Source organism: Gopherus flavomarginatus, chromosome 4 (assembly GCF_025201925.1).
Source record: "Gopherus flavomarginatus isolate rGopFla2 chromosome 4, rGopFla2.mat.asm, whole genome shotgun sequence".
NCBI classification, from domain to species: Eukaryota; Metazoa; Chordata; order Testudines; family Testudinidae; genus Gopherus; species Gopherus flavomarginatus.
The window spans coordinates 116,108,718-116,133,504 of NC_066620.1; the positions used below are offsets into that span (position 1 = coordinate 116,108,718).

The window sequence follows — 24,787 nt, forward strand, 5'->3', positions numbered from 1 at the left end:
TTTGGGCAGTGGTTGTTACCAAAAAAAAGATAAAGCGGTGTTTGCAGACCTTTGCAAAATTACATGACAAATGACTTCTTTCACATTGGAAAAGGTTTTCATGCATAGTGGAGATATGTCAGCAGGTTTTGCATTTATTGTTCTGGCAGGGTGTCCTGCCACTTTGAGCTGTCCTGGTCTGTGGGGAGCTTGCTTTTGATGATGAGTTTTGTGGGGGTTCAGAAAAGATTTCTTTAAGGATGGGATCCCCATTGAGTGAGTTGTAGTTGTCTGATGATACCCCGGATGGGTTCCAGTGTGGAGTGGTAGGTGACAACTAGGGATGTGTGTTCAGAGGCGGGGTTATTTCTGTATTGAAGCAGCTTTTCTCAGGGTGTTTGAGTAACTGTGACACTGAGTACATTTCCCAGACCTGAAGAAGAACTTTGTGTAAGCTCCAAAGCTTGTCTCTCTCCAACAGAGGTTGGTCCAATAAAAGATATTACCTTATCTCTTTAATATTCTGGGACTGACATAGCTACAACAACACTGCTTAAATGTTTCAGACTTGTCAGTTAATAACAAACAAACTTTATTTCAGGCATTTTTCAAACAGAATAATGTTCCCCAAGAAAGCCGTTTTAACCTAAAGAAGAATGTGGAAGAGGAATACCGAAAGTGGAAATCTATGACCAATGAGAATGATATAATCACCCACTTTTCCATGCAGGGCTCCCCTCCCCTATTCCTTTGCCTCCTATGGAAGATGCTGTTAGAGACTGATCACATTAATCAGATTGGCTACAGGTGAGCTTTTAAAAGTGTAGCTGCATTCTGTACCAGTTATAACTTAAGGGGATGGTAAGCTTTCCTCAGTCCAGTGGGCACAGTTCTTCTACACCAGGGTAATCAGCTTTAGTACGTTGATCGATGTTGGGTTTTGATGTACAATTAGAAGGATCAACATACTTCAAGGATTGCATAATGTCTAACAGTAGTGCTTACTGCTGGTTGTTGCTGTTTTTATTTATAAATTTCTATGATGTACTTATCTCCTGATAAAAGTGACAGATGCAGGTGAAGGATTCAGCTGTTGAGTTGGAGTTTTTTGGGTGGTGGGGAGAGATAAGTGGTCTACAAAGTCAGAGTTTTACTTACATTGAAGCACTGATCTAGACAGTCTTTCTGTTCATCATTTACTATTTATTTGAAATATTTTAATAACTTTAGTTAAAGGCCAAATACCAAAAGTTTTATTGGGTTTGACTGCTCAGAAGGCTTATTTCTGAATTGAAGAAGGTAATAATTTTCGTTGCTGTCAAACTCTCATTTCCAGTTTTAGAAAGCTTAAAATGTGCTGTACCAACAAATCAGTTATCCTCTTTCCTCCCTCACTAGGCCTGTCAGAGCAATTACTAAATATCTGATAAAATGCTTGATACGCTTCCCTACAGTTAGGAAATGTGATGCCATTGGTACTGTGCATGTAAAAAAAAAAATACAGAAAATATTAACTCGTTTTTAGCAGCATGTCATATCTCATGTCCTACTGAAGAATTCAGTTCTACAAGACATGCATGTATATTTATAGAGACTTATGCTCAGAGTCTATCCATGAAGCCAAAAATGATTTATTTTTACTGCTAATTAGCAGCCTGTGGTATCCTGACCTGGAGTGCCCTCCCTTCTGGGAGTTGGGTTACGCTTTTTAGCATGTTTTGATGTTTGTATTTGAATGCATATTTTGTATAAAAACTTGAAACACAGTCCTGCAAAATTGGCCAGATAAAAATGTATCAAGACGTCTATACATTATGCAGTCTGCTTCTGCTATGTGCATGTTACAGTAACAAGATCATTTCTTTCCCTCTGCTTGCTAGAGTTTTGGAGAGAATTGGGGCTAGAGCTCTGGTTGCTCACGTTAGGACATTTGCAGATTTCTTGGTCTATGAGTTCTCCACGTCAGCGGGAGGCCAGCAACTCAACAAATGTATTGAGATTCTTAATGACATGGTGTGGAAATATAACATTGTAACACTGGACAGACTGATACTATGCTTGGTAAGTATGACCTTAGTAGGTTAGGTGCAAGATGTTTCTTTATCCAAAATTTGGCTAATGTCTTCTGATACACTTCTATAGCAGTCACTTGCATAGGTGTAGTTTGACTTCAGTTTTTGGGGAAGCAGCTCCAGTCTGGGCATCACACTGGGGGCAAATTCCATGCTTGCTTGAGGCTTGCAGTTTGGAGGGCAACACTCTATTGTTCCCCCCCAAAAAACTATGTTCATTCTTGTGCAAATGTATTGAATTGAATATTGACTAATTATTAGTTCAATAATCAAGTAGTACTATAGAACTACAGATTTCCCGCCCCTCGAGTGAGTGAGTGAGTGAAAACTAGGAGTATCACACATGTCTCATTCTCTGGTGAGGAGAACTCTGTCTTGCTTTATTGATCATATAACGGCATTGAATGAATTGGAATTGTTAACACCATTGTATGGGGCTGGTTCTCTTCCCTCTTAGCTTTGCAATGACGGTTCATATTTTGAAAGGGACCAGGGTGCTTCACAGATGCCATATTGGCAAATAAATGGAAAACCTCATGTGGCCTTTGGACAAAGCTATCTTTGTTTCAGGGAGGTTAAAGATCTGCCAGCTGTCTCAAAAGGGTGGGTATGAGGGATTGTATGCTCAGTTTTCTTTAAGTTCCCTTGCCCTTTTCATTGGTTAGGAATTCTCAAAAAACTAGCTAAAGTATTACTTCAGTAGGTGCTATCCTTTCACCAGAGTTTTTAAAATCTCTCTTCCTGCTGTGAAGCTAGTGCTACCAAAAGAAATGTCCAGGATGATATGTCAAAAACTGAATGCAGTGTTTGCAGTTCCACAAGGACCTATCCCTGGAATGACTAAAAATTTGAAACTGGCATACCTTTCTTGATGCTATCAGTGTTGGAGGGATGTTCTTAAAATCGATTTGGCAGCTGGGTTAAAGCTATTATTGGGGATGCCTGTCACTGAGGAACATGGGAGAATTTCTCCCCTGGGAAATGAGTGACTTGATGGGCACTTATTACTCGGAGGGGATGGTGTCCAGACTTCAGACCCTTGCTTCTATTCTGTGCCTACACACACAGAATATAGTGAGTGGGTGAGTTGACTGGCCAATTTATATTGAAATTAGGATGTTTAATCACCCTAAAGTCATTAACGATGTGGATACTTAACCATTTACCAAGAGTTGTGGTGGATTCTCCATCGCTGTCAATTGTTAAATCAAGATGGGATGTTTTTTCTAAAAGATGTGCTCTAGGAATTATTTTGGGGACGTTCTATAGCAGGGGTGGCCAACCTGAGCCTGAGAAGGAGCCAGATTTGCCAATGTACATTGCCAAAGAGCCACAGTAATACGTCAGCCGCCTCCCATCAGCTCCCCTCCTCCCTGCCACCGGCAACCCTGCCAATCAGAGCCTCTCCCTCCCTCCCTGCACCTCTCAATCAGCTGTTTTGTGGCATGCAGGAGGCTCTGGGAGGGAGGGGGAAGAGCGAGTGCATGGCAAGCTCAGGGGAGGGGACGAGAAGAGGTGGAGTGGGGGCAGGGCCTGTGGCAAAGCCAGTATTTGAGCAGTGAGCATCCCCTGGCACATTAGGAAGTTGACTCCTGTAGCTCCAGCCCCAGAGTCGGTGACTATACAAGGAGCCGCATATTAACTTCTAAAGAGCCGCATGTGGCTCCGAAACAACAGATTGGCTACCCCTGTTCCAAGGCCTTTGTTATACAGGAGATCTGACTCGATGATGACAATGGTCCCTTCTGGCATTGGAATCTATGAATGAAAGCAGACAGCATTAGCTAGAATTTTACACTGTTCTGCAATCTAATACTTTTGTTGTTTGTTTAAAGGCTATGCGCAGTCATGAAGGAAACGAAGCCCAGGTCTGCTACTTCATAATTCAGTTACTCTTACTCAAGCCTAATGATTTTAGAAACCGAGTGAGTGATTTTGTGAAGGAGAACTCTCCAGAGCACTGGCTACAGAATGATTGGCATACTAAACACATGAGTTATCATAAGGTACTATAGATCACACCAGAGGATTGTGCAATGTGTGCTGTGCAGTTGAGATACTGAAGTAGTCCTTGCATTTTGGTTATACTCCTTGTTCTGCTATTCAGTGTGCCACTTAACACCACAACAGTAACTTTAAAAGATACATTTAACGTTAGTAACTTTTGAATATTTGGGTTAATGTAAAATTATTTTATGTTTACAGATTAATGTAAGAAGAAAATGTGCATATAATACTTAAAGATAGAAGTGACTGAAGAATTAGGAGTCTCTGCTCATCTGAATCCCACATTTAATCCTTGATTTTTCTGGAAACCAGTCAGAAAGAACAAGGACCCAGTTTCTCCTTTCTGTTTGTGAATTGGGGAAAATATAGATTATTTGTTTTTTTCATTAATATAGGTTTAACCATTAGTAATCATTAAGGGGCAGATTTAACTAGGCTTCTGCAAGCTTCCACAGTATTGAAAATAGAATGTAACACTCACAGAGAGGGAGACAGTCTGGATTTTAGTGTTGCCAAAACAGTCAGAACTGCTCGCTGAGGTGAGGCGTGACAGCTGGAATATAATATAAATCTTAAACTGTGACTTTTTATGTCATGTGTGGTTCCTTCTTCATTCTTTTCCCCGGGGAGAAATCTCATACAAATTGTTTTTAATGTGTTGATTCCGCACATGGCAGACCACTGTTCTTAGGCTCCAGGGGAGACATATAATGTTAAATAGAGTTGATTTCTTTCGTTGGAGTCTTTGACATGAAGGGTGGATAAATGATGGTGTCACTGGCTGCCTGATATCAGGATTAATTTCCTTTTAGTACTTTATACCTCCCTGCACCAGTTTTAGTGACTCTGAAGCTCTCTCTCTTTTTTAAAATACTTTTTCAAGAAAAAATGAGATTATTATATTTTGTCCAGTTATATGTAGTTACTATGTTCATACCTTCTCCAAATTGTTACGGAGGGTCTACAGATTAGAGTACAAGGTAGCTTCAGTACATTTTTTAAGTATTGCAAGTACTCAGTAATGTTTTCCGTATACCTTTTTAAAATAATCTGTTTTTGATTTCTACAGAAATATCCTGAAAAGCTGTATTTTGAAGGGTTGGCAGAACAGGTCAACCCTCCTGTTCAGATCCAACCCCAGTACCTACCCATCTACTTTGGAAATGTGTGCCTCCGTTTCCTGCCAGTATTTGATATTGTAATCCACAGATTTCTGGAATTGCTTCCAGTGTCCAAGTCCCTGGAGACTCTATTGGATCATCTAGGAGGCTTATACAAATTCCATGGTAAGCTCTTCAAGCCCATTAGCTCTTTATACTTGCGATACAATCACTACAGATTCTTCATCATGGTGCATATCAGTAAAGTCCTGTCCACAATGGGAAACCAAACCTTATTAGCTAATTGTCTGTTTTGAAGAGCAACTTGGTTTACTATTAGAACCATAATGGCTGACTCTTTTTGAATGCTGATCTAGCTGTTTCAGTGTTGTATGGGCTTTAATATAGTAAACTTTGTTAGCAAGAACCTTGTTTAATGCTACCCACTCTATTCATCCTCTTCCTTCTCAGCAGGGTTCAAACACAGTTTTTTTTTAACTTGGTTGTAATCATGTTGAGTGTGATGCAAACCATGTTGTAATAATGGCACAACAGTGTCAGTCTTGTTCTTTTTACTCCTTGTTTCTTGTCAAGGTCTCCCCATGAGATGCTCTCTAATGCTTTGTATATAGAGAGGCCTTGTAGGAGGAGTTAACTTATTTGTAAATAATTTTTTAAACAATATCACAAACATAGAAATATTGGTTCTGGCCTCGTTTCAGGTACACTTTTTGTCCAGTTTCATTTAACATAGTGGTACAGCAACGATAAAAACATGAAGCATTTCTACTTCGTATATCTGTTTTTACATCAACCTTAATTTCGCATAAGCTTACTATTACCAATGTAAAATTAAGTGCGATGCTACATTGTTTATGGGGGGGTTTGTTGACAGACCGTCCAGTGACATACCTATACAATACTCTTCATTATTACGAGAGGCATCTCAGAGAGCGCACAAACCTCAAGCGGAAGCTTGTCCATGCCATCATTGGTTCTCTCAAAGATAATCGACCACAAGGCTGGTGTCTAAGTGACACTTATATCAAATCTGCTATGAATGTACGAGAAGATAATCCATGGATCCCCGATGACACTTATTATTGCAAACTGATTGGAAGACTAGTTGACAATATCCTTTTTATAATGATTTGTGCTTAAGGAAAATTAACAGCATTGTAGTTTCAGTTCACCAGAGTTTGGTTATGTTCCATACAGTTGAAACACTATAGGACTGAGGGCTTGTCTCCACTTACCAGGGGATCGACGCTTGACAGTTGATCCACGGCAGTCGATTTAGCGAGTCTAGTGAAGTCTCGCTAAATCGATCACCGATCGCTCTTCCGTTGACTCCGGCACTCCACCAGAACTAGAAGCATAAGGTAAGTCAGCGGGACCCAGCGTGGTGTAGACACTGCAATAAATCGACCTCAGGTTATTCACATAGCTGGAGTTGCATAATTAGGTTGATTTAGCCCTGTAGCATAGATCTGCCCTGACTCTCCCTGGCCATCCTCTTCCCCTTTTCTCTAATGCCAACCTGCTGAGAAGTTGGCTAGTTCTCTGTGCACCTTTGTTCTCCTCCTCCCACAGCTCCACCATTTCCTCTACTTTGCTGAGATGTCCAACTTCAGCGGAGCTGGACTTGTCTCTCTGATTGAGGGAAACTAAAAGCATATCAACCCCTAGTTTACATAAGTTTTAAGCGTCTAATGATGCCAGTGATTCCACTGTCCTATAAGTAGAAAAAAAACACTTGGTGTTGTTGATCTAGAACACCTCTAATTTTCAGTGGCAATCAGATAATCACTGTTATTTGTTCTTTGTCTATTCAAGAGTTTAATGTTTTTCAGTGTTGCCACCTAATGCTAATATGAGTACTATGTTTACATTTAACAATATACTTCAAAACAGATTATTAATAGTGTAGAAAATTTTCACCATTTTTCTAATAAACAAAATATCTTAGGTTTAGTGTAAATGAACTGTGACATGGCCCATACCCAATAGATCTTCCTGTCAGAAAAGTATCTGTTGTGTTGTGTGTATGTATGGGTTTCTATATTTACAGATATTTCTCTAGATATTTATTTAAAAAATGCTTTCCAATAACTGACTTATCTTAAATATGTGCCTTTGATTGACTGTGGCCTTTAGTTTCATTCAGTACTCTGTGTGTGTATATAAAAAGTACACACATTATCAGGAATTTGTGGGACTTTATTGTTTTGTTTGTGTATTAGATATATTTTGTGTTAAATACATTTTGTACATGCAAAACTACATTGTTTACTTCTTACCAGTCCCCATGTGGGAATTTGTTGTTTTCCTTAATCATTGTTACCTATGGCTGGCAAGTCACCTGGTCCATTTCCAAACTGCGACTGGAGATTCAATGAGTTTCCTAACCCAGCTGCCCATGCTCTTCATGTTACCTGTGTTGAACTCATGGCTTTGGCTGTTCCAGGAAAGGATGTGGGCAACGCACTACTAAATGTTGTGTTAAAGAGGTACATTGCTCTCTACAAAAAGCAGTACAGTGGTTACAAATTGCTAACTGGTTCTGAAACGTCCTTTTCTTAAACATTGTTTTATATATTGATATCCTTGGGCGGTGAGCAGTATGCTGTTGGATGCCATTCTAAGAGCCAAGAACAAAAAATGTGTGTGGTGAATACCTATGCAGTACCTTAGATCCCAGTGCTGGTGTTGGCTGAGACTCAATTTCATGTGGGAGAGATGGAGGAAGTACCATACATTTGTCAGCAACTTGTCCAGTGTGTTCATAGGCATTAACAGGAGGGGAAAGGAGTCATGTATAGCAGTCCACATCCAGAGGGGGAGGGCCATCAGTTGCTGCAACAAATGATCTTTGACTGAAGGGAGGAAAGCAGAAAAATTGGTAGGATGCCTGAGGTCCAAAAATGCATCATAGTTTAAATTTTTATATACATTTAATATCTGTTGTCATAATTTTCATTGTTACCATGTGATATTGGAACTGCATTTTACAGATCTCGTTCTGTGTTGCCACATGAGACATTTGGACTTGATTCCTAAGATCACTGACTTGCTTTTTGGGCCACAGGTGCTGAAAGAATTGTAAAGGGACGAAGCACCTTGCATTTAATCAGTGACTCAGATGGCCATCTCTGAGTGGTAATGATAGATTGAAAGAAAAGATTCCTTTCCCACCTTACTCAGCCAAGGAAGGTTGCCCTGATGCAGGCTTTGAGATGATGGAGAAATGAGTCATCAAAGGAACCGATATCACTCTGAAGACTTTATTTGTACAAATGCCTCTAATGAAAATATCTTAAAAGAAAACATGTTACAGGAACAAAATTGTTTAAAAAGTTTTCCATGCAGTGTCAATGTGGTACTCAACTAACCAGTTAAATAAACCACATAGTCACACGTTTGTATATATAGCTTTTTCTTAAGACAAAATGTCTATAATTACTTTCTGAATATATTTCATTCCTCATAAATACATCAAAAAGTCATGAGAAATCTTATCTAACTGCAGACTTTTTTTCCCCCTCCCTATTTGTAGTCAGCCTCTGGTGCCAAGAGAGAATATCACAGCTTGGATGAATGCTATTGGACTGATTATCACAGCCTTACCAGTGAGTCTGTATGTATTTTAAAATTTTCTGAACAGAGAAGAGAATTCATTCTTCCATAAAAGCTGATATAGTGTAATCTCTGTGCGGGATTAGTGCAACGAGTTTTTTTTCTGATGCACCTGGAGTAGTTCCAAAAGGCACTGGGAAGCTTATGAAACACCTGTGCTTTGTCCTTCATTGTCTGACCAAACCCACTTTGGCATTGCGGGGAGAGGAAGCACAAAAACTGGATTTTTTCACAATCTTGTTTCCTCAGTACCTTATGGGAAAATAAAGTTTTGCTATACATTAACTACAGAAAATTTCTTGTGCAGTGTTTAAGTTTGAGAATGAAGTCAGAAAATTCTCTAAGATAAGAAGTCTGATGTAACATTAACTCTGCATATCTCATATAACTTTATTGAGCATAATGGAATAGGAATAAATCATAGAAAAATAGTGTAAAATTTAACAAGGAAAACAAGAATAGGAAATATGTATAATTGAGTTTAAATTGTTACAGCAGAGACTTTTATCTTTTGAAAATGCTGAGTTTTAGTGTTTGATGACTCAGCTTCAACACTGAATATTTTTTATTTAATTTCCCTTTTTCACCCCTTTTCTGCTCTGGTCCCCTTTCCACTTGATCTACCAAAGTTATTTCCACGCCTTCCCCAGTTATATCACGCATCCCTTTGAAACGCTCCATTGTCTTCCTATTTCTCGTTGTAAAAAATGTAAGCGTCTCATCTTCATCTACAGGTTCCTCCATCTCTGCTTTCTTTGCTCCCTACAGTCTCCTACCTTAAGACCTCCCTTTGTCTCTGTCATAAACAGATAGCTAAGGGTTAATGTTCTTTTACCTGTAAAGGGGTAACAACAGTAACCTGAAATACCTGACCAGAGGACCAATCAGGAAACAAGACTTTTTCAAATCTGGGTGGAGGGAAGTTTTGGGTGTGAGTCCTTTGTTCTTGGTCTGTTCTTTCTCTCGGCTCTGAGAGTGATTTTTCTATCTCCTGGCTTTCTAATCTTCTGTTTCCAAGTTGTAAGTACAAGGATAGTAAGACAATAGGTTTATATTGTTTTTTTGTATTTACATGTGTGTAGTTGCTGGAATGGTTTAAATTGTATTCTTTTTTGATAAGGCTGTTTGTTCATTTTTGTCTTTAAGCAATTGACCCTGTATATTGTCACCTCAATACAGAGACCATTTTATGTCCTTTTTCATTCTTTTTATATAAAGCTTTCTTTTTAAGACCTGTTGGAGTTTTTTCTTTAGTGGGGACTCCAGGGAATTGAGTCTGCAGCTCACCAGGGAATTGGTGGGAGGAAGAAGTCAGGGGGAAAATCTCTTTGTGTTAGATTTACTAAGCCTGACTTTGCATACCTTCTGGGTGAGGGGGAAGAGAGATTAGATCTCTCGGTACTTGTGTTTCCAGGACTGGAAGCAGGGAATCTCCTAGGGTCGTCCAGGGAGGGGAGCCTGGGAGGAAGTAACAAGGAGACAAGGGGAAGGGGTTATTTCCCTTTGTTGTAAGACTCAAGGCATCTGAGTCTGGGGGTCCCCCAGGGAAGGTTCTGGGGAGACCACAGTGAGCTAGGCACTGTATAATTCCTGGCTGGTGGCAGCAATTACCAGGTCCAAGCTGGTAACTAAGCTTGTGGGTTTTCATGCTAACACCCATATTTTGGACGCTAAGGTCCAGATCTGGGAAGAAATGTTATGACAGTCTCCTTTTCCCATCCTTGTCCCCAGCCTCTGTTTGCCAGAAACTGGGAGTGGACGACAGATGGATCACTTGATGATTACCCATTCTATTAATTCCTTCTGAAGCACCTGGCATTGGCCACTGTTGGAAGACAGGATACTGGGCAAGATGGACCATTGATCTGATCCATTATGGCCGTTCTTATGTTCTTAGCTTGTGTCTTCTATTGTTCCTATGCCTGGAACAGTTCCCTGATCCTCTGCCACCAACTGCCACTCTTTTCTGCTTCAGATCACTCTTTAAATTCCTTATTTTCAAACAGTCCCTCCACTCTTCTTTTCATTAACAATCCCCAGGCTGCTTCTCTCCTGGACTGGTGATATCTTGTCTTTTTTAGATATTAAGATCTTTGTCAGGAAATGAGTAGGTAAACTTTTTGTGTAAATTAAGAATGTTTTATATAAATATTTTTAATAATTTACAGTAATCTGAGGGAGGTGGGGGAGAAAGTGTTACTTTTCTTCTAAAAATTAAAAGAATAACAATCATTTGGGGTTTTTTGTTTTGCCAGGAGCCATACTGGATTGTCCTCCATGATCGAATTGTCAGTGTAATCAACAGTTCTAGTTTGACATCAGAGACAGAGTGGGTTGGTTACCCATTCCAGCTCTTTGACTTCACAGCTTGCCATCAGTCTTACTCTGAGATGAGCTGTAGCTACACTTTGGCATTGGCACATGCCGTGTGGCACCATTCTAGCATTGGCCAACTTTCCCTCATTCCAAAGTATGTATAATGGGTAACTGATAATTTAAAGTACACTTTTGACACCCTGTCTGTATTGTGTGCAACATCACAATATGTACACAAGGAAGTGTGTGGCAGAGAGAGAAAGCAAATCAGAACAAGTAATAAAAAAAAATCCTCTGAAACATGGGTGATGGTAGGGTTTTGGGCGTTTTTTTGAGCTGGTTCTTGTCTCTTTTATCTATATCTTTGGGCTCTCCACCAATCTGTGATAGCCTTCAGGGTATGATGTAAAGCAAATGTTATCTCATTTAGCTTGTGTTTGGTTTTTCCTTACTAATTACAGTTTGGGTGCAGCTTATACAGGTAGTGGCTGTACACTTGCTTAATGCCATTCATTATGATCATCTCCATGTAATTTTGTCTTTAATCTTTGTAGGCCCAGTGGCCTAATGGATAAGGCATTGGCTTCCTAAACCAGGGATTGTGGGTTCAAGCCCTATCTGGGATGAAAAACTCCTTTGTTGCCAGTGGGGCAAGTGCTTTAAAGCAGACATTGCAGTGATACACTTGGAAATGTCCTTAGAAAGCCAAGAAGCTGTAGCATTTCATACCTTGCGGTTCATTAAAAATCTAGTTAAAATGTATTTCCGTACTGCCTTATTAATGGGAGCGTTCAGAGTGGAGCGGGGTGTGGAGGTTAACTCAGCTAAAAGCTTCCATTTTAGCTTTTCAGGTCACCTTTTAATATTCTGTCCTGGATTTATCGTTGTCTACATAAGTGGGAGATGGCATGAAGTACTAGTGACAATCAGGTGACCCTATTCAGTGATTTAGTGCCATGTCACTACCAAAGAGGCCTGCATTTGCCTCTTCCTTTCATTCTGCAGGCTGATCTTGGGTGAGCCTAGGCAGCTTCTAGTCCTTGGGACTATGTAAACCATTCGTAGCTCAGTCATGATCCCTATGGCTAGTTTTGCTGACATACTGAGTACAGTTCTGTGAGTGTTATTCGGCAAGTGTTCAGTCATTTTTAACATGAGGACTCGAGTTTGGATTTTAGGGGAGGATGAAACACTTTGACGGAATTTCCACCATAGCAAAATGCTGTCACTCCCAACCCGTCTGAGGTAGAACAAGAAAACCTTAAATTCAGTCATGAATGTCTGAGCCTAATGAGTGACGATCATATTGAATGTGGCATGACTACTTTTAACATAAGATAAATGTACAAAATAGTGATGTGTCCTGTTTGAAATACTGCAGATTCCTCACTGAAGTCTTGATACCCATAGTGAAGACAGAATTCCAGTTACTTTATGTTTACCACCTTGTTGGTCCTTTTCTACAGCGATTTCAGCAAGAGAGGACACGATGTATGATAGAGGTAAAATATAGCTCTTGTCCTGGCTTTTATAGTCTAATTCTGTCTGGTCTTTGAAACTCAAAAGCAGGGGGAAATCTTTGAAATTAAAGCCTCAGTCCTGCAATGAGCTCTGTGTGAACAGAACCCTGTGCTTTCATGGAGCTTGCTACTTGAAGGGAGCGAACCCACCAGCTTATTGAAAATTTATTACTTTTTAATATACAATAAACTTAGCATTTAAAGTAATTAAACATCAAGTCAAATATATACACACACTTTATCACTTGTGCAGTGTATGCATAATACATTGTAGACAGGACTGGTTGCGCTAGTTAAGCCTTTAGTTAAGGTTGCCCAATGCTCTCCTTTGGTAAGGCCCTACCAAATTCATGGTCCATTTTGGTCAATTTCACTATCATAGGATTTTAAAAATCATAAAGGTCATGATTTCAGCTATTTAAATCTGAAATTTCACAGTGTTGTAATTGTAGGGGTCGTGGCCCAAAAAGGAGTTGTTGGCAGGGTGAGAGAGTTGCAGAGTTATTGTAGGGGGGCTTGCGGTACTTCTACCCTTACTTCTACACTGCTGCTGATGGTGGTGCAGCCTTCAGAGCTGGGCAGCTGGAGAGTGGTGGCTGCTGGCTGGGAGCCCAGCTCTGAAGGCAGTGTCACTGCCAGAAGCAGCACAGAAAGAAGGGTGGCATGTTGCGGTGTTGCCTCCCTTATTTCTAGGCTGCTGCCTGCAGAGCTGAGTCCTCAGTCAGCAGCCACCACGCTTCGGGGGCCCAGCTCTGAAGGCAGAAGCGCAGAAGTAAGGGTAGCATGATATGGTATTGCCACCTGTACTTCTGCGCTGTGTTGGTGGGGTGCTGCCTTTAGAGCTGGGCATCCGGAAAACAGCTGCCACTCTGCAGCCACCCAGCTCTGAAGGCAGAGCAGAAGTAAGGGTGGCAATACCATGACCCCCCTAAAATAACCTTTTGCCCTCCCTGTAACTCCCCTTTTGGTTAGAACCCCCTGTGAAATCGGTATAGTAGAGGTTAAAAGCACACAAAAGACCAGATTTCCCAGAGGGTGACTGGATTTCATGATCCGTGTTGCATTTTTCGTGGCCATGGATATGGTAGGGACCAAATTATAAGACCCTTTTTCAGGGGTGTACAACTTGGCCAAACTTCAGCTTTTCAAGTTAAAATTTTTGGTGATGGGTATCTGCCTCAGGTTGAATATTTTTGTAAAGTTTTACTTAAAATGGTTCCACTGTACCCATGTCTATTTTTTAAAAATGTATAAATCTTGCCATTGTTTCATTACTTTCATGTTTTGGAATAAATGCTTGAAATTTGGCAAGGGAGTCACCTAAGTGTCATGGATGCATCTTGCCATCCATGTGAAATTTTCCCAAATTTGGCCAAGTTATAAGCCCCTGACAGGTCACTATTTTGACATGCTGAGTAGAGACTTATTAGCAGGTAGCACAGAGGTGGGCAAACTACGGTGGCCTGCCGGCCCCTCCTGTCTGGCCCCTGAGCTCCTGGGCCGTTAGGCTACCTCCAGCCCCTCCCCTGCTGTTCTCCCCTCTCCCAGAGCCTCAATGCACCCTGCCACTGGCTCAATGCTCTGAACGGCAGGGCTGGGAGCTCCTGGGGCAGCACGGTGCAGTGTTCTGTGCTGTGCGGTGGTAGTAGCGTGGCCTGGCTCCTGCCGGGCAGCACAGCTGTAGTGTCGCCAGCCACCAGTGCTCCAGGCAGCGCGGTAAGAGAGCAGGAAGCAGGAGGGGTTGGATAGAGGGTAGGGGAGTTGAGAGTGGTGGTCAGGGGGCGGGAGTGTGGATGGGGTCGGAGCAGTCAGAGCGCAGGGAACAGGGTTGAATGGGGGCAGGTGTCCCAGGGTGGGGCAGTCAGGAAGGAGGGGGTGGATGGATGGGACAGGGGTTCCAGGGGGGCCATCAGGAATGAGAGGAGGGGTTGATGGGGTGGTGGGGGGCAGTCAAAGATGTGGGTTCCGGAGGTGGTCAGGGGACAGGCAGCGGAGTGGTGGATGGGGCAGGAGTCCCAGGGGGGCAGTCAGGAAGGAAAAGGAGGGTTGAATGGGGCAGAAGTCCTAAGGGGGAGTGGCGGATAGGAGGCAGGGGCAGCTCTAGACATTTCGCCAGCCCAAGCACGGCGGCATGCTGTGGGGGGCGCTCTGCCGTTCGCCGGTCTCGCGGCTCCGGTGGATCAGCAGACCCTGCCTGCTGCCCTCCCGGCGACCAGCAGAGCACCCCCCGCGGCATGCCGCCCAAAGCACGCGCTTGGCATGCTGGGGCCTGGAGCTGCCCTGATAGGAGGTGGGGGCCGGGCCACAACTCCCTTCCCTAGCTGGCCCTCCATACAATTTCCAAAACCTGATGCGGCCCTCAGGCCAGAAAGTTTGCCCACCCCTGGTGTAGCAGCTAAATTCTCTGAAGATTCTCAGTGCTCCCTTTGGTGGTACCCCAGCAGCATGGAGAATTAGGAAGATCTACCCTGACTGGATTGCAGGAGGGGTAGGGCAGAGAGAAAGAGAGAGATAGGGAATTGCAAGACTCAGAGGATGAGGAGGACAGCAGAAGGAGATAGGAGTCAGGGCTTGGTGACAGGAGCTGGTGGGGTGAATAGCAGCAATGGGGAAGGAGGAGAAAAGAGTGAGGGCGGAGTATATAGACACAAACAGGGGAATGAATAGGAACAGAGGTGGGCCAAACAGCCTGGGGACACAGGAGGAGAGAGGTCTTTAACTGCTAGAGAATACTCCTCTCCAGAATTTGAAATTTAACTCAGGAATCCTGAGTTTTTACATTCCTCTGTTGTCAGGTAACAGTGTGTATCTTATCTCCCTCTAGTGGCTGGTCTACATACAGGCTAGCAACTGACTATGGCTACCTTATTCTGTTATCTCAACTGGTAGAGGTCTGTGCTGTGGATCTTAAGATCTTTATCACCGTCACCTATTACCTTATCCTGACTCTGGGGTTTAATTTTATTTCTTTAGACTTACAAAACCACAAAAAATGCATATTCTGTTTTTTAGGCAGCCCTTAATGTTTCTTTAAATAATAACACGTCACTATAGAAAGACAACACTGCAACAAATTCCATCATATGCCAGCACTGATTTCCTAAACCTTACAGCAAAAAGATTGAAGAATAAAAAAGAAGAAAAATAAACTATTCAGGGCAGAAAAGAGCATCTTTTTATACATTTCTATAAAGTGCCTAGCACACTTCTGAGTCCTGTATACTGTAAACAGCCACTAAATATTGCCTCCAGTGGCTTCTTTCTCTCTTCCCTCAGGAAGAAAATAGATTTTTTTATATCTGTATTCCACCTTCAGAGCAAGAATATAATGCTCTTCTAGAAAAGTAAAGGGAAAAGACTTCAAATTTCTTATTCGCTTTAGTCCACTGACCACCTCGTTACTTCTCCATAAAATTCTCACTTTGTTCCTGAGAGAATCGAAGTCCCGATGACATATTCACTTTATCCTCTGCCTCTCAAATAGGGAACAAATACCTCTTGACTTAGGTGACTAATCGTAGAGATCAATTGTTAAATACCCCTAGGCTGAAACATGTTTGCACAAAACATTTGTTTATTAAATACAAACAAACATTCTTTCAAATCATGATCTGTTCATGGAGAATTCATGAACAGTTAAAAGAATATATTAAACAAACAAACGCACCCATAGTTTGCCCAACTTTAGGTTCCACTGTACATTAATTAGCATTAGTTTAGGCCCATCAACTAATAGGAGACTTTAAAATCTTATTCTGTATTGGTGTAGCACTCTCACTAGGAGTCCAGCAAATCCCATAAACACATGCTTAAAGTCTGTTTCAGTCAATGAGACTTAAGTTTGTGCTAAGTACTTTGCTGAAGAGGAATAGTTTGCTGACTCAACCTACTAAAAAGCTGATTGATTAAAAGCATTAAGTATCAAACTACATAAATAAAAGGACCATAATTCAGATTTTTGGAAGGTTATTAAATTATTGTAATTTCCAAAGTGAGGCACCTTGGGGCTAGATAGGCTACATGTATGCTATGAGCTGGGAGGTGATTCCCTTGCTCATGTACGCATACTCGTGCTGGCTCTCATCGAGCTAGTACGAGTACAAATAGCAGTGCAGCTGTAGGCCAGGCCTAGTACAAACCCACCTGAAACGAGTCGATATGTATTCGACACAACCGTGCCTCTACTGCTGCTTCCTGTGCTACCATGGCCACGCTGCTCTTTGTACTCGTGCTAGCTCAATGAGAGCCTCCGTGAGCATATGTACATGAGCAGGAGAATCACATTGCTGGTTCATACTGTAGACATAACCTTAGAGTTTCACAAGAAAGCAAATGTTTAACAGGAAGATCAGATAAGTAGAAGATGCACATAATGTATTTCTCCTTCACAAAAGAGTAAACTTAAAAATATAGCATGTAAATCCAGACAGCAAATGTGTTAAACTTTTTGTTTTCGTGTGTTTTTTATGTATGAAAACAGATTGGGGTGGCGTTTTATGAAATGCTTCTGGATGTGGACCAATGCAGTACGCATCTGAACTACATGGATCCCATATGTGATTTCTTATATCATATGAAGTACATGTTTACTGGAGACAGTGTGAAAGATCAAGTAAGCGAACAATATACCTTGAAGCTAAAAGCAAGGTTACATTTAATATAACAATTTGTACCATGATCTCTTTTTGTGTATGATCTTAAATGTAAAAGGATCACAAAACCTTTCAGAGCTGATCAGTCTATGTACGATCCCAATCAATTACCGGCACAGTTTTTCGTAGTTAAAAGCTATATGCCAGATTTGGAGACAAATTTCAGACCGCAGGGAAATTGTGACTAGAGTTTGATTTTCTTTGAGATGGCAACAGGAGTGCTGCTATATAAACATCATAAGCATTTATGTTTAGATTTTTGTGCTATTTCAATCTACACCTTCTGAGTTTAACTTTGAGCTTTGGGTTCAAATTAAATAACCAAATTTCATCTGGTGTTTTTGCAAAAGCATAAATCATCCCTTGTTCACCAAAAGGTTTCTTGAACTTTATTGAATCTTTTGCTGAAACCTGATCCAGGTTTCTATTTTGTAACAAAGTGCAAAGTCCAGATACGTGTTATGTTTCCTGAATGCATTTTACATGGGTTTGCTTGAGTCCTAGACAGAGGAGGTTTTGAGATGAGAACGGAGAAGATTCAGGGATTCATTTAGGTTGCGTTTACGATAAATCCATCTTGCCGTACTGTTCTAGGGTATCATTCTTCTCTTGCATTAAAATGTGTCAAATTACTTTGTTTTGATAATACTTTTGTGGACACGTCTAAATGGCAGCCGGGAACATACTTCCCAGTGTGGGAAGAGGGATGGGCAACCAGTGTAGCCAGGATAGCACAAGTGGCTGCTCAGGTGAGTAGCCTGAGCACAAACCTGCCCAGTCCCCCGAGAATTTGCTTGAGTGGCTAGCCCAAGCCGCTGCTCTTGCTATCCCCCAGCTATGTTGAGTGTTTAGCACATTAGCTTGAGAAGAGCTGGTGCGTGTCCATTTGCCTGCACTAGGGAGCATACTCCCTTCCACAGTGTAGATATATCCTGAGGGGTCTTTTTTTTTGTTTTTTATAGGTAGAGAAAATTATTTGCAATTTAAGGCCGTCTTTGAAACTCCGTCTACGTTTCATAACACATATCAGCAAAATGGAGCCAGCTGCTCTTCCTCAGCAATCCATCAACAGCGGGTCTCCAGCACCACAGCATAGCCAAGTGCCTGTTAATGTTGCTTAGCCAGTAACACAATAGAACAGGACATCACACCGGTGTCTATGTGAAGACTCTTTTCTATTGACCAGGATGAAACTCTCTTTGGCCTGAACTTGGTGACATTGTGTAACAAGTGAAGAGAACTATCTCCAGCCTGCTGCTTCATTTTCATTTGTGTGGTGAATCAGTTTTTGCCTCACCTGCATGCCACTCTTCCTGTCTATTTATATCAGAGACTAGGTAAGGTATGTGTTGAACTGGTCAAAGGTATGCTGCAAGCAGTGTCATTTGTGGATGTATGAGAAGATGACTATTTTGTAAAGCGGCTCCGTATCCCTCTTCAAGCCATCGTAGTTTTCCTTCTTTCTATCTGTCTATATGAGCTTTTTTCAGAGGTGCCTAGCATGGTGGTATATAAAAACCTAGTTTTCTTTTAAATGAAAACGTTAATCCTAAATGTCAGCCAGATTCTCTCTTCAAACCCTGGGATCGAATATTAATCCATGGACTAAACATAAAGATGGTCACTTCAATTGTAATTCACCAGTACTGTCTACTTCATCACTAGGGCACAGATATTGATAACCTCACTCCTCTTGAGTACTGCCTTTTTGAAGTCAGTGGGGCTACCCATGTAATAAGGTACCATCCAACATGAGTAGAGGCAGCACAGTCAGATCTTGCATGCACAAAGCCCTTTTAGTTGACCTCCTACTCATGAAGAGATTGAGTGGGGAGAATTAATGTTCTTGATTTTTGATTATATAAACAAGCTTAGTCCCACAGGGAGGGTGCTTAACTACATGCTTAAGTTCCAGTGATGTAAGTCAATGGGACTTGCATATCTGATTAAATTTAAGGATGTATTTAAATGCTTTCTTCAGTTGGGGAGTTAGGGCTTGTCTGCACATACAGCACTGCAGCAGCATAGCTGCAGTACTTTAGTGAAGACACTGCTGCACTGATAGGAGAGCATCTTGTGTTGGCTTAGCTAATCCACCTCCATGAGAGGTGGTAGTTATGTCAACAGGAGAAGCCACCCCCCATTGCCAGCACTGTATACACTGGGGGCTAGATTGGTATGACTACGTTACTCAAGGGGTGTGGATTTTTCACACCCTTGAGCACTGTAGTTACACCAACGTAAGTTTGTAATGTAGACCTGACCTTAGTCTCTTTAGAGACTGTGGATGACTCTTGTAAAGTAGGGAATTTACTGATGTCTTCATTAAAGTAAATAGATGAGCAGTGGCTTTGATTTGGCACGAACTAACAGACTGCTAGATTATTAGCCAAAGACCATCTAAAATAGAACTATGTTTAAAATCTGTGGATTCAGTTAAGATTTGCTAGTTGATATTTATCTTCCTTAGTTGGGAAATGGTGTAATTTTTACTAGTCAGTAATGGATGGATTTTTATCATATCTAAGCTTTATTTTAGGTTTGTGTAATCCACTACTTTAATTCTTCAAACGTTATTTGTGTATTTGTACTGTCAGTTGTTTACCAAGTATGACTGGATAACAAAAGTGAAAATAGTCTCAGTTACGACTTGTGAAATATTGATCATATTTGACATCTTCAAAGAATTTTTTAATTAAAAAAAACCCTTGAAGTTTATGGTAATACTGTTTGCCATCTTATGCCTTATTATTTATTTGCCGTGCTCTTCAGTTTAAAAATAGATTTAGATGTTCTAATTAACTCCTGTGTCCTAAATCTTCAGTTCTACAACGATACATCTCAGACGATGATCTCCACAGAACTGACAAGTTTAGTAAGGTTAGGCCTCATGAGCACCTCCTGCTAAAAGCCCTGGTGCTATAAAAATAGTATTTATTCTGTAGAAAGAATTCTTCATATCAGTCTGCGTAGTCAACACCTGGCATAGATAATGGAGCAAGTAATTAAGGAAATCATCTGCAAACACTTGGAAGGTGGTAAGGCGATAGGGAATAGCCAGCATGGATTTGTAAAGAGCAAATCGTGTCTGTCATAAACAGATATTTAAGGGTTAATAGAACAGGAGTACGTCATGTCTCTTTTGCCTGTAAAGGGTTAACACGTTCAGTGAGCCTGGCTGTCACCTGACCAGAGGACCAATCAGGGAACAGGATACTTTCAAATCTTGAGGAAGGGAAGTTTTTGTGTGTGCTGTTTTTGGTGGTGGTTCTCTCTGGGTTCTGAGAGTGACCAGACATGCAACCAGGTTTCTCTCCAATCTCCCTGATACAGGTTCTTATAGATTCAAAATAGTAAGTACTAGGTGATAAGGCAAGTTAGGCTTATGTTTGTTTTCTTTATTTGCAAATGTGTATTTGGTTGGGAGGAGTTCAAATGTGTATTTTGCTGAAAGGATTTTAATTTGTACTTGTATACTTAGGCTGGGAGGGTATTCCCAGTGTCTGTAGCTGAAAGACCCTGTACCTATTCCATTTTAAATTTACAAAGATAATTTTTACTGTTTTTTCTTTCTTTAATTAAAAGCTTTTCTTGTTTTAAGAACCTAATTGTTTTTTTTTTATTCTGGTGTGATATCCCAGGGGACGGGGTCTGGATTCACCAGGGAATTGGTGGGGAGAAAGGAGGGAAGGGGGAGAGAGAGATTAATTTCTCTCTGTGTTAGGATTACTTTCTCTCTCAGGGAGAGTCTGGGAGGGGGAGAGAGAAGGAGGGGGGAAAGGTGCATTTTCCTCTCTGTTTTAAGATTCAAGGAGTTTGAATCACAGTGATCTTCCAGGGTAACCCAGGGAAGGGAAGCCTGGGAAAGGCAACAATGAGGGAAAGGATTTACTTTCCTTGTGTTAAGATTCTGAGGGACTGGGTCTTGGGGGTCCCCGGGCAAGGTTTTGGGGGGATCAGAGTGTACCAGGCACTGGAATTCCTGGTTGGTGGCAGCGCTACAAGTACTAAGCTGGTAATTGAGCTTAGAGGAATTCATGCTGGTACCCCATCTTTTGGACGCTAAGGTTCAGAGTGGGGAATTATACCATGACAGTGTCAAACCAATCTTAAAGCTTTCTTTGATAGGATAACGAGTCTTGTGGATGATGGAGAAGCAGTGGATGTGGTATACCTAGACTTTAGTAAGGCATTTGATAAGGTCTCGCATGATATTCTTATTGATAAACTAGGCAAATACAATTTAGATGGGGCTACTATAAGGTAGGTGCATAACTGGCTGGATAACCGTACTCAAAGAGTAGTTAGTAATGGTTCCCAATCCTGCTGGAAAGGTATAACAAGTGAGATTCCGCAGGGGTCTGTTTTGGGACCGGCTCTGTTCAATATATTCATCAGCGACTTAAATATTGGCATAGAAAGTCCACTTATTAAGTTTGCAGATGATACCAAACTGGGAGGGATTGCAACTGCTTTGGAGGACAGGGTCATAATTCAAAATGATCTGGACAAATTGGAGAAATGATCTGAGGCAAACAGGATGAAGTTTAACAGACACAAATGCAAAGTGCTCCACTTAGGGAGGAAAAATCAGTTTCACACATACAAAATGGGAAGAGACTGTCTAGGAAGGAGTATGGCAGAAAGAGATCTAGGGGTTATAGTGGACCACAAGCTAAATATGAGTCAACAATGTGATGCTGTTGCGAAAAAAGCAAACGTGATTCTGAGATGCATTAACAGGTATGTTATGAGCAAGACACGAGAAGTCATTCTTCTGCTCTACTCTGCGCTGGTTAGGCCTCAACTGGAGTATTGTGTCCAGTTCTGGGCACCGCATTTCAAGAAAGATGTGAAGAAATTGGAGAGGGTCCAGAGAAGAGCAGCAAGAATGATTAAAGGTCTTGAGAACATGAACTACGAAGGAAGGCTGAAACATTGGGTTTGTTTATTTTGGAAAAGAGAAGACTGAGAGGGGACATGATAGCAGTTTTCAGGTATCTAAAAGGCTGTCATCAGGAGGAGGGAGAAAACTTGTTCACCTTAGCCTCTAAGGCTAGAACAAGAAACCATGGGCTTAAACTGCAGCAAGGGAGGTTTAGGTTGGACATTAGGAAAAAGTTCCTAACTGTCAGAGTGGTTAAACACTGGAATAAATTGCCTAGGGAGGTTGTGGAATCTCCATCTCTGGAGATATTTAAGAGTAGGTTAGATAAATGTCTATCAGGGATGGTCTAGACAGTATTTGGTCCTGCCATGAGGGCAGCGGACTGGACTGGATGACCTCTGGAGGTCCTTTCCAGTCCTAGAATCTGTGAATCTATGAATAGTGTTAGCATCTTGACATATAGTGCCTTCTATCTTTTAAATCATTCATACCCCTCAAGATTCGAACAAGTGGTCCAGTGTGAGTAATTATATTACCTATATTCATCTTACAGTTTGCATAAGGGATACAACTTCACAACAATTTAGAAGAGGAACAGTAGTACTTCTGCATGCTGCTTGAAAAGCTGTCTTGCTCCATTCCAAAGTTGAGTTAAGTGATTCTTGTGTCTGCAAGACTGGATTTGGTAACACACTGCACCTAGGTGCTCTCCATGAATCCAGTACGCATCTTGGAAGTTTATTCTGCTTCTCCAGAGGCCTCTCCAGAAGTTATTCTGGGGCAGAGCCAAAATGTCAATTGATAGGGTTGGGACGCAGAAGGGCTGAGTTCTGTTCCCAGGTCTGCTATATCGCTTTGGTCAAATCACTTTCCTCTCTCTATTTCAATTTACTCCTCTGTAAAACTGAGATGATATTTGCTCACCTTTCTAAACAGGACTAAGATGTATGAATGAAAAATGCTGTATAAGTATCAAGCTTCATTATTGGTACGTGTGTGCCCTCTGACAGAACAATAGCAACTACTATGTGCCAGCACACTACAGAATAGTCCTGTACTACGTAGAAATAATTCTTGGGGTTGTCCTGGGACTAGAATATACATCTGCAGTTCTTTGTAGCACCTATTTACAGTCATTGGTCTTGCATGGAGAATAAGAGAGAATTTGGCCTCTTGCCTTTAGGAGCAAATGTTTAGAGCTATTGGTAACCCTAAAACCTGTGAGGTTTTTCTCACCCTTTAAAATTGGGGCCTGAAATCTTTTGTTTCTTCACTAAGCAAGCTGCAACAATGTAAATTAGCCCTCTCCATCCATCTAGTGTCTACCTGTGTACTTAAATGGGTTCAGTAGCTCAGTGTCTAAGCACCTTCAGTTCCTGGCCTGTGGAGATCTGACAAAATGTGAAATTGGACTTAGGCCATCAAAAAATAATGTTTGGCCACTACCAGCCTGGGTTTGAACCTGTCACATAAAGCTGAAAGGCTCTCTGTCCCATTAACAGTCTCCTAAGTCATTCTGTCTTTAGCTAGGTGGTAGAATTACTATCCAATAGGTTTGAGTATTTTTAAAATACATAAACATGTTGGGATATAGTCTCCTTTTGATGTGTGTGCAAAGCTCATTAGCAGGCTTCCGAGGTTGTCACCCTAGACCACCGTTTGCGCATTGCTACCTGGCCCCTGTGGCCCACAAGGCAGCGGCAGCCATGACCCCATCCCTCGCTGGGCGGGCCACCCAACTGCCTGCCCTGGGCCCCATAGGGACAGCTGGCTACCCTGGATCTCGCCACACAGCTGCCCTGGGCCCCGCTGTTCCGGCAAGCTGCCCACCCTGGAAACCTTTTGAACCACACCAAGGGAACAGCACTACACATTTCATTCTCCACACATTTCACTTCTTCACCGTTGTGTTCTGGCACAATACCAAGAGGCAGGACTTTCTACCACCTGTAGAGGGTGAGGAACCCAGTGGATCAGCCTATATTTCACCCTAGTCCCATGGCCCACCCGGGATTTTGCTTGGTGGTTCCTCAATAGAGCCGTAAGCACGGGCGTGTACCTGGCGTGGTTCACCCCCACCCCCGATGCCTGCTCTTTTGCTGTGTGAGGGAGACCCTGACGCATGTCTGTCTTGAATGCGCTAGGTTGCAGCCCCTATTCCAGCTCCTCCAGCACCTCCTGTTCAGCTTCCGGCTGCACTTCTCCCCACACCTTTTCAGATACACACACTCTGACCATGGCCCCATGAAGTTGCAAGACCTCCTAGTCAACCTCCTCCTGCCTTGTAGAGTTGTTCCTTTGGCACGGCTTGAAAGATCTGGCAAGCTCCGAAGTGGCCATATATACAATAGCAAGAGGAGGATGCTGGATGGGAAGGTGCCCTGTGACTGTGGCGCCTATTTCCATTCCTCCTTTCTCTCACATATCCTGGCAGAGTTCCTGTGGGCAGCGTCTGCTGGCTTCCTAGACAACTTTGAGGAGCTGTGCGGCTGTCTCGGTTTCTCTGCTTAGTGTCTCCATCCAGATCCCTAGTTTGAACCTATGACCCCCACTCCCTGCCCTGTTCTTCTTTAGTTGTACCTCGCCTTCAGTTGGATCCCGGGTCCAGTGGCTCCTT

The 24,787-nt window shown here is 41.9% G+C and overlaps 1 protein-coding gene across 10 annotated transcripts in view; it reads left to right on the forward strand.

Annotated features, from left to right (window-relative positions):
- MED23 (mediator complex subunit 23) overlaps positions 1-24,787 on the forward strand; it is a 111,853-nt gene that overhangs the window by 31,669 nt on the left and 55,397 nt on the right. For 3 of the 10 annotated variants that reach the window (XM_050949450.1, XM_050949454.1, XM_050949457.1), the window contains 11 exons: positions 581-786; positions 1,860-2,040; positions 3,887-4,057; positions 5,128-5,344; positions 6,054-6,290; positions 7,503-7,668; positions 8,715-8,787; positions 11,050-11,264; positions 12,492-12,612; positions 17,111-17,242; positions 18,245-20,885. In XM_050949450.1, coding sequence (XP_050805407.1) covers positions 581-786; positions 1,860-2,040; positions 3,887-4,057; positions 5,128-5,344; positions 6,054-6,290; positions 7,503-7,668; positions 8,715-8,787; positions 11,050-11,264; positions 12,492-12,612; positions 17,111-17,242; positions 18,245-18,403 — 1,878 coding nt within the window. In that variant the 3' untranslated portion in view covers positions 18,404-20,885. Of the gene's footprint in view, positions 1-580; positions 787-1,859; positions 2,041-3,886; positions 4,058-5,127; positions 5,345-6,053; positions 6,291-7,502; positions 7,669-8,714; positions 8,788-10,525; positions 10,975-11,049; positions 11,265-12,491; positions 12,613-17,110; positions 17,243-18,244; positions 20,886-24,787 lie in introns of those variants that run through there. The other 7 variants (XR_007773882.1, XR_007773881.1, XM_050949456.1 and 4 more) reach the window with 5 other exon arrangements.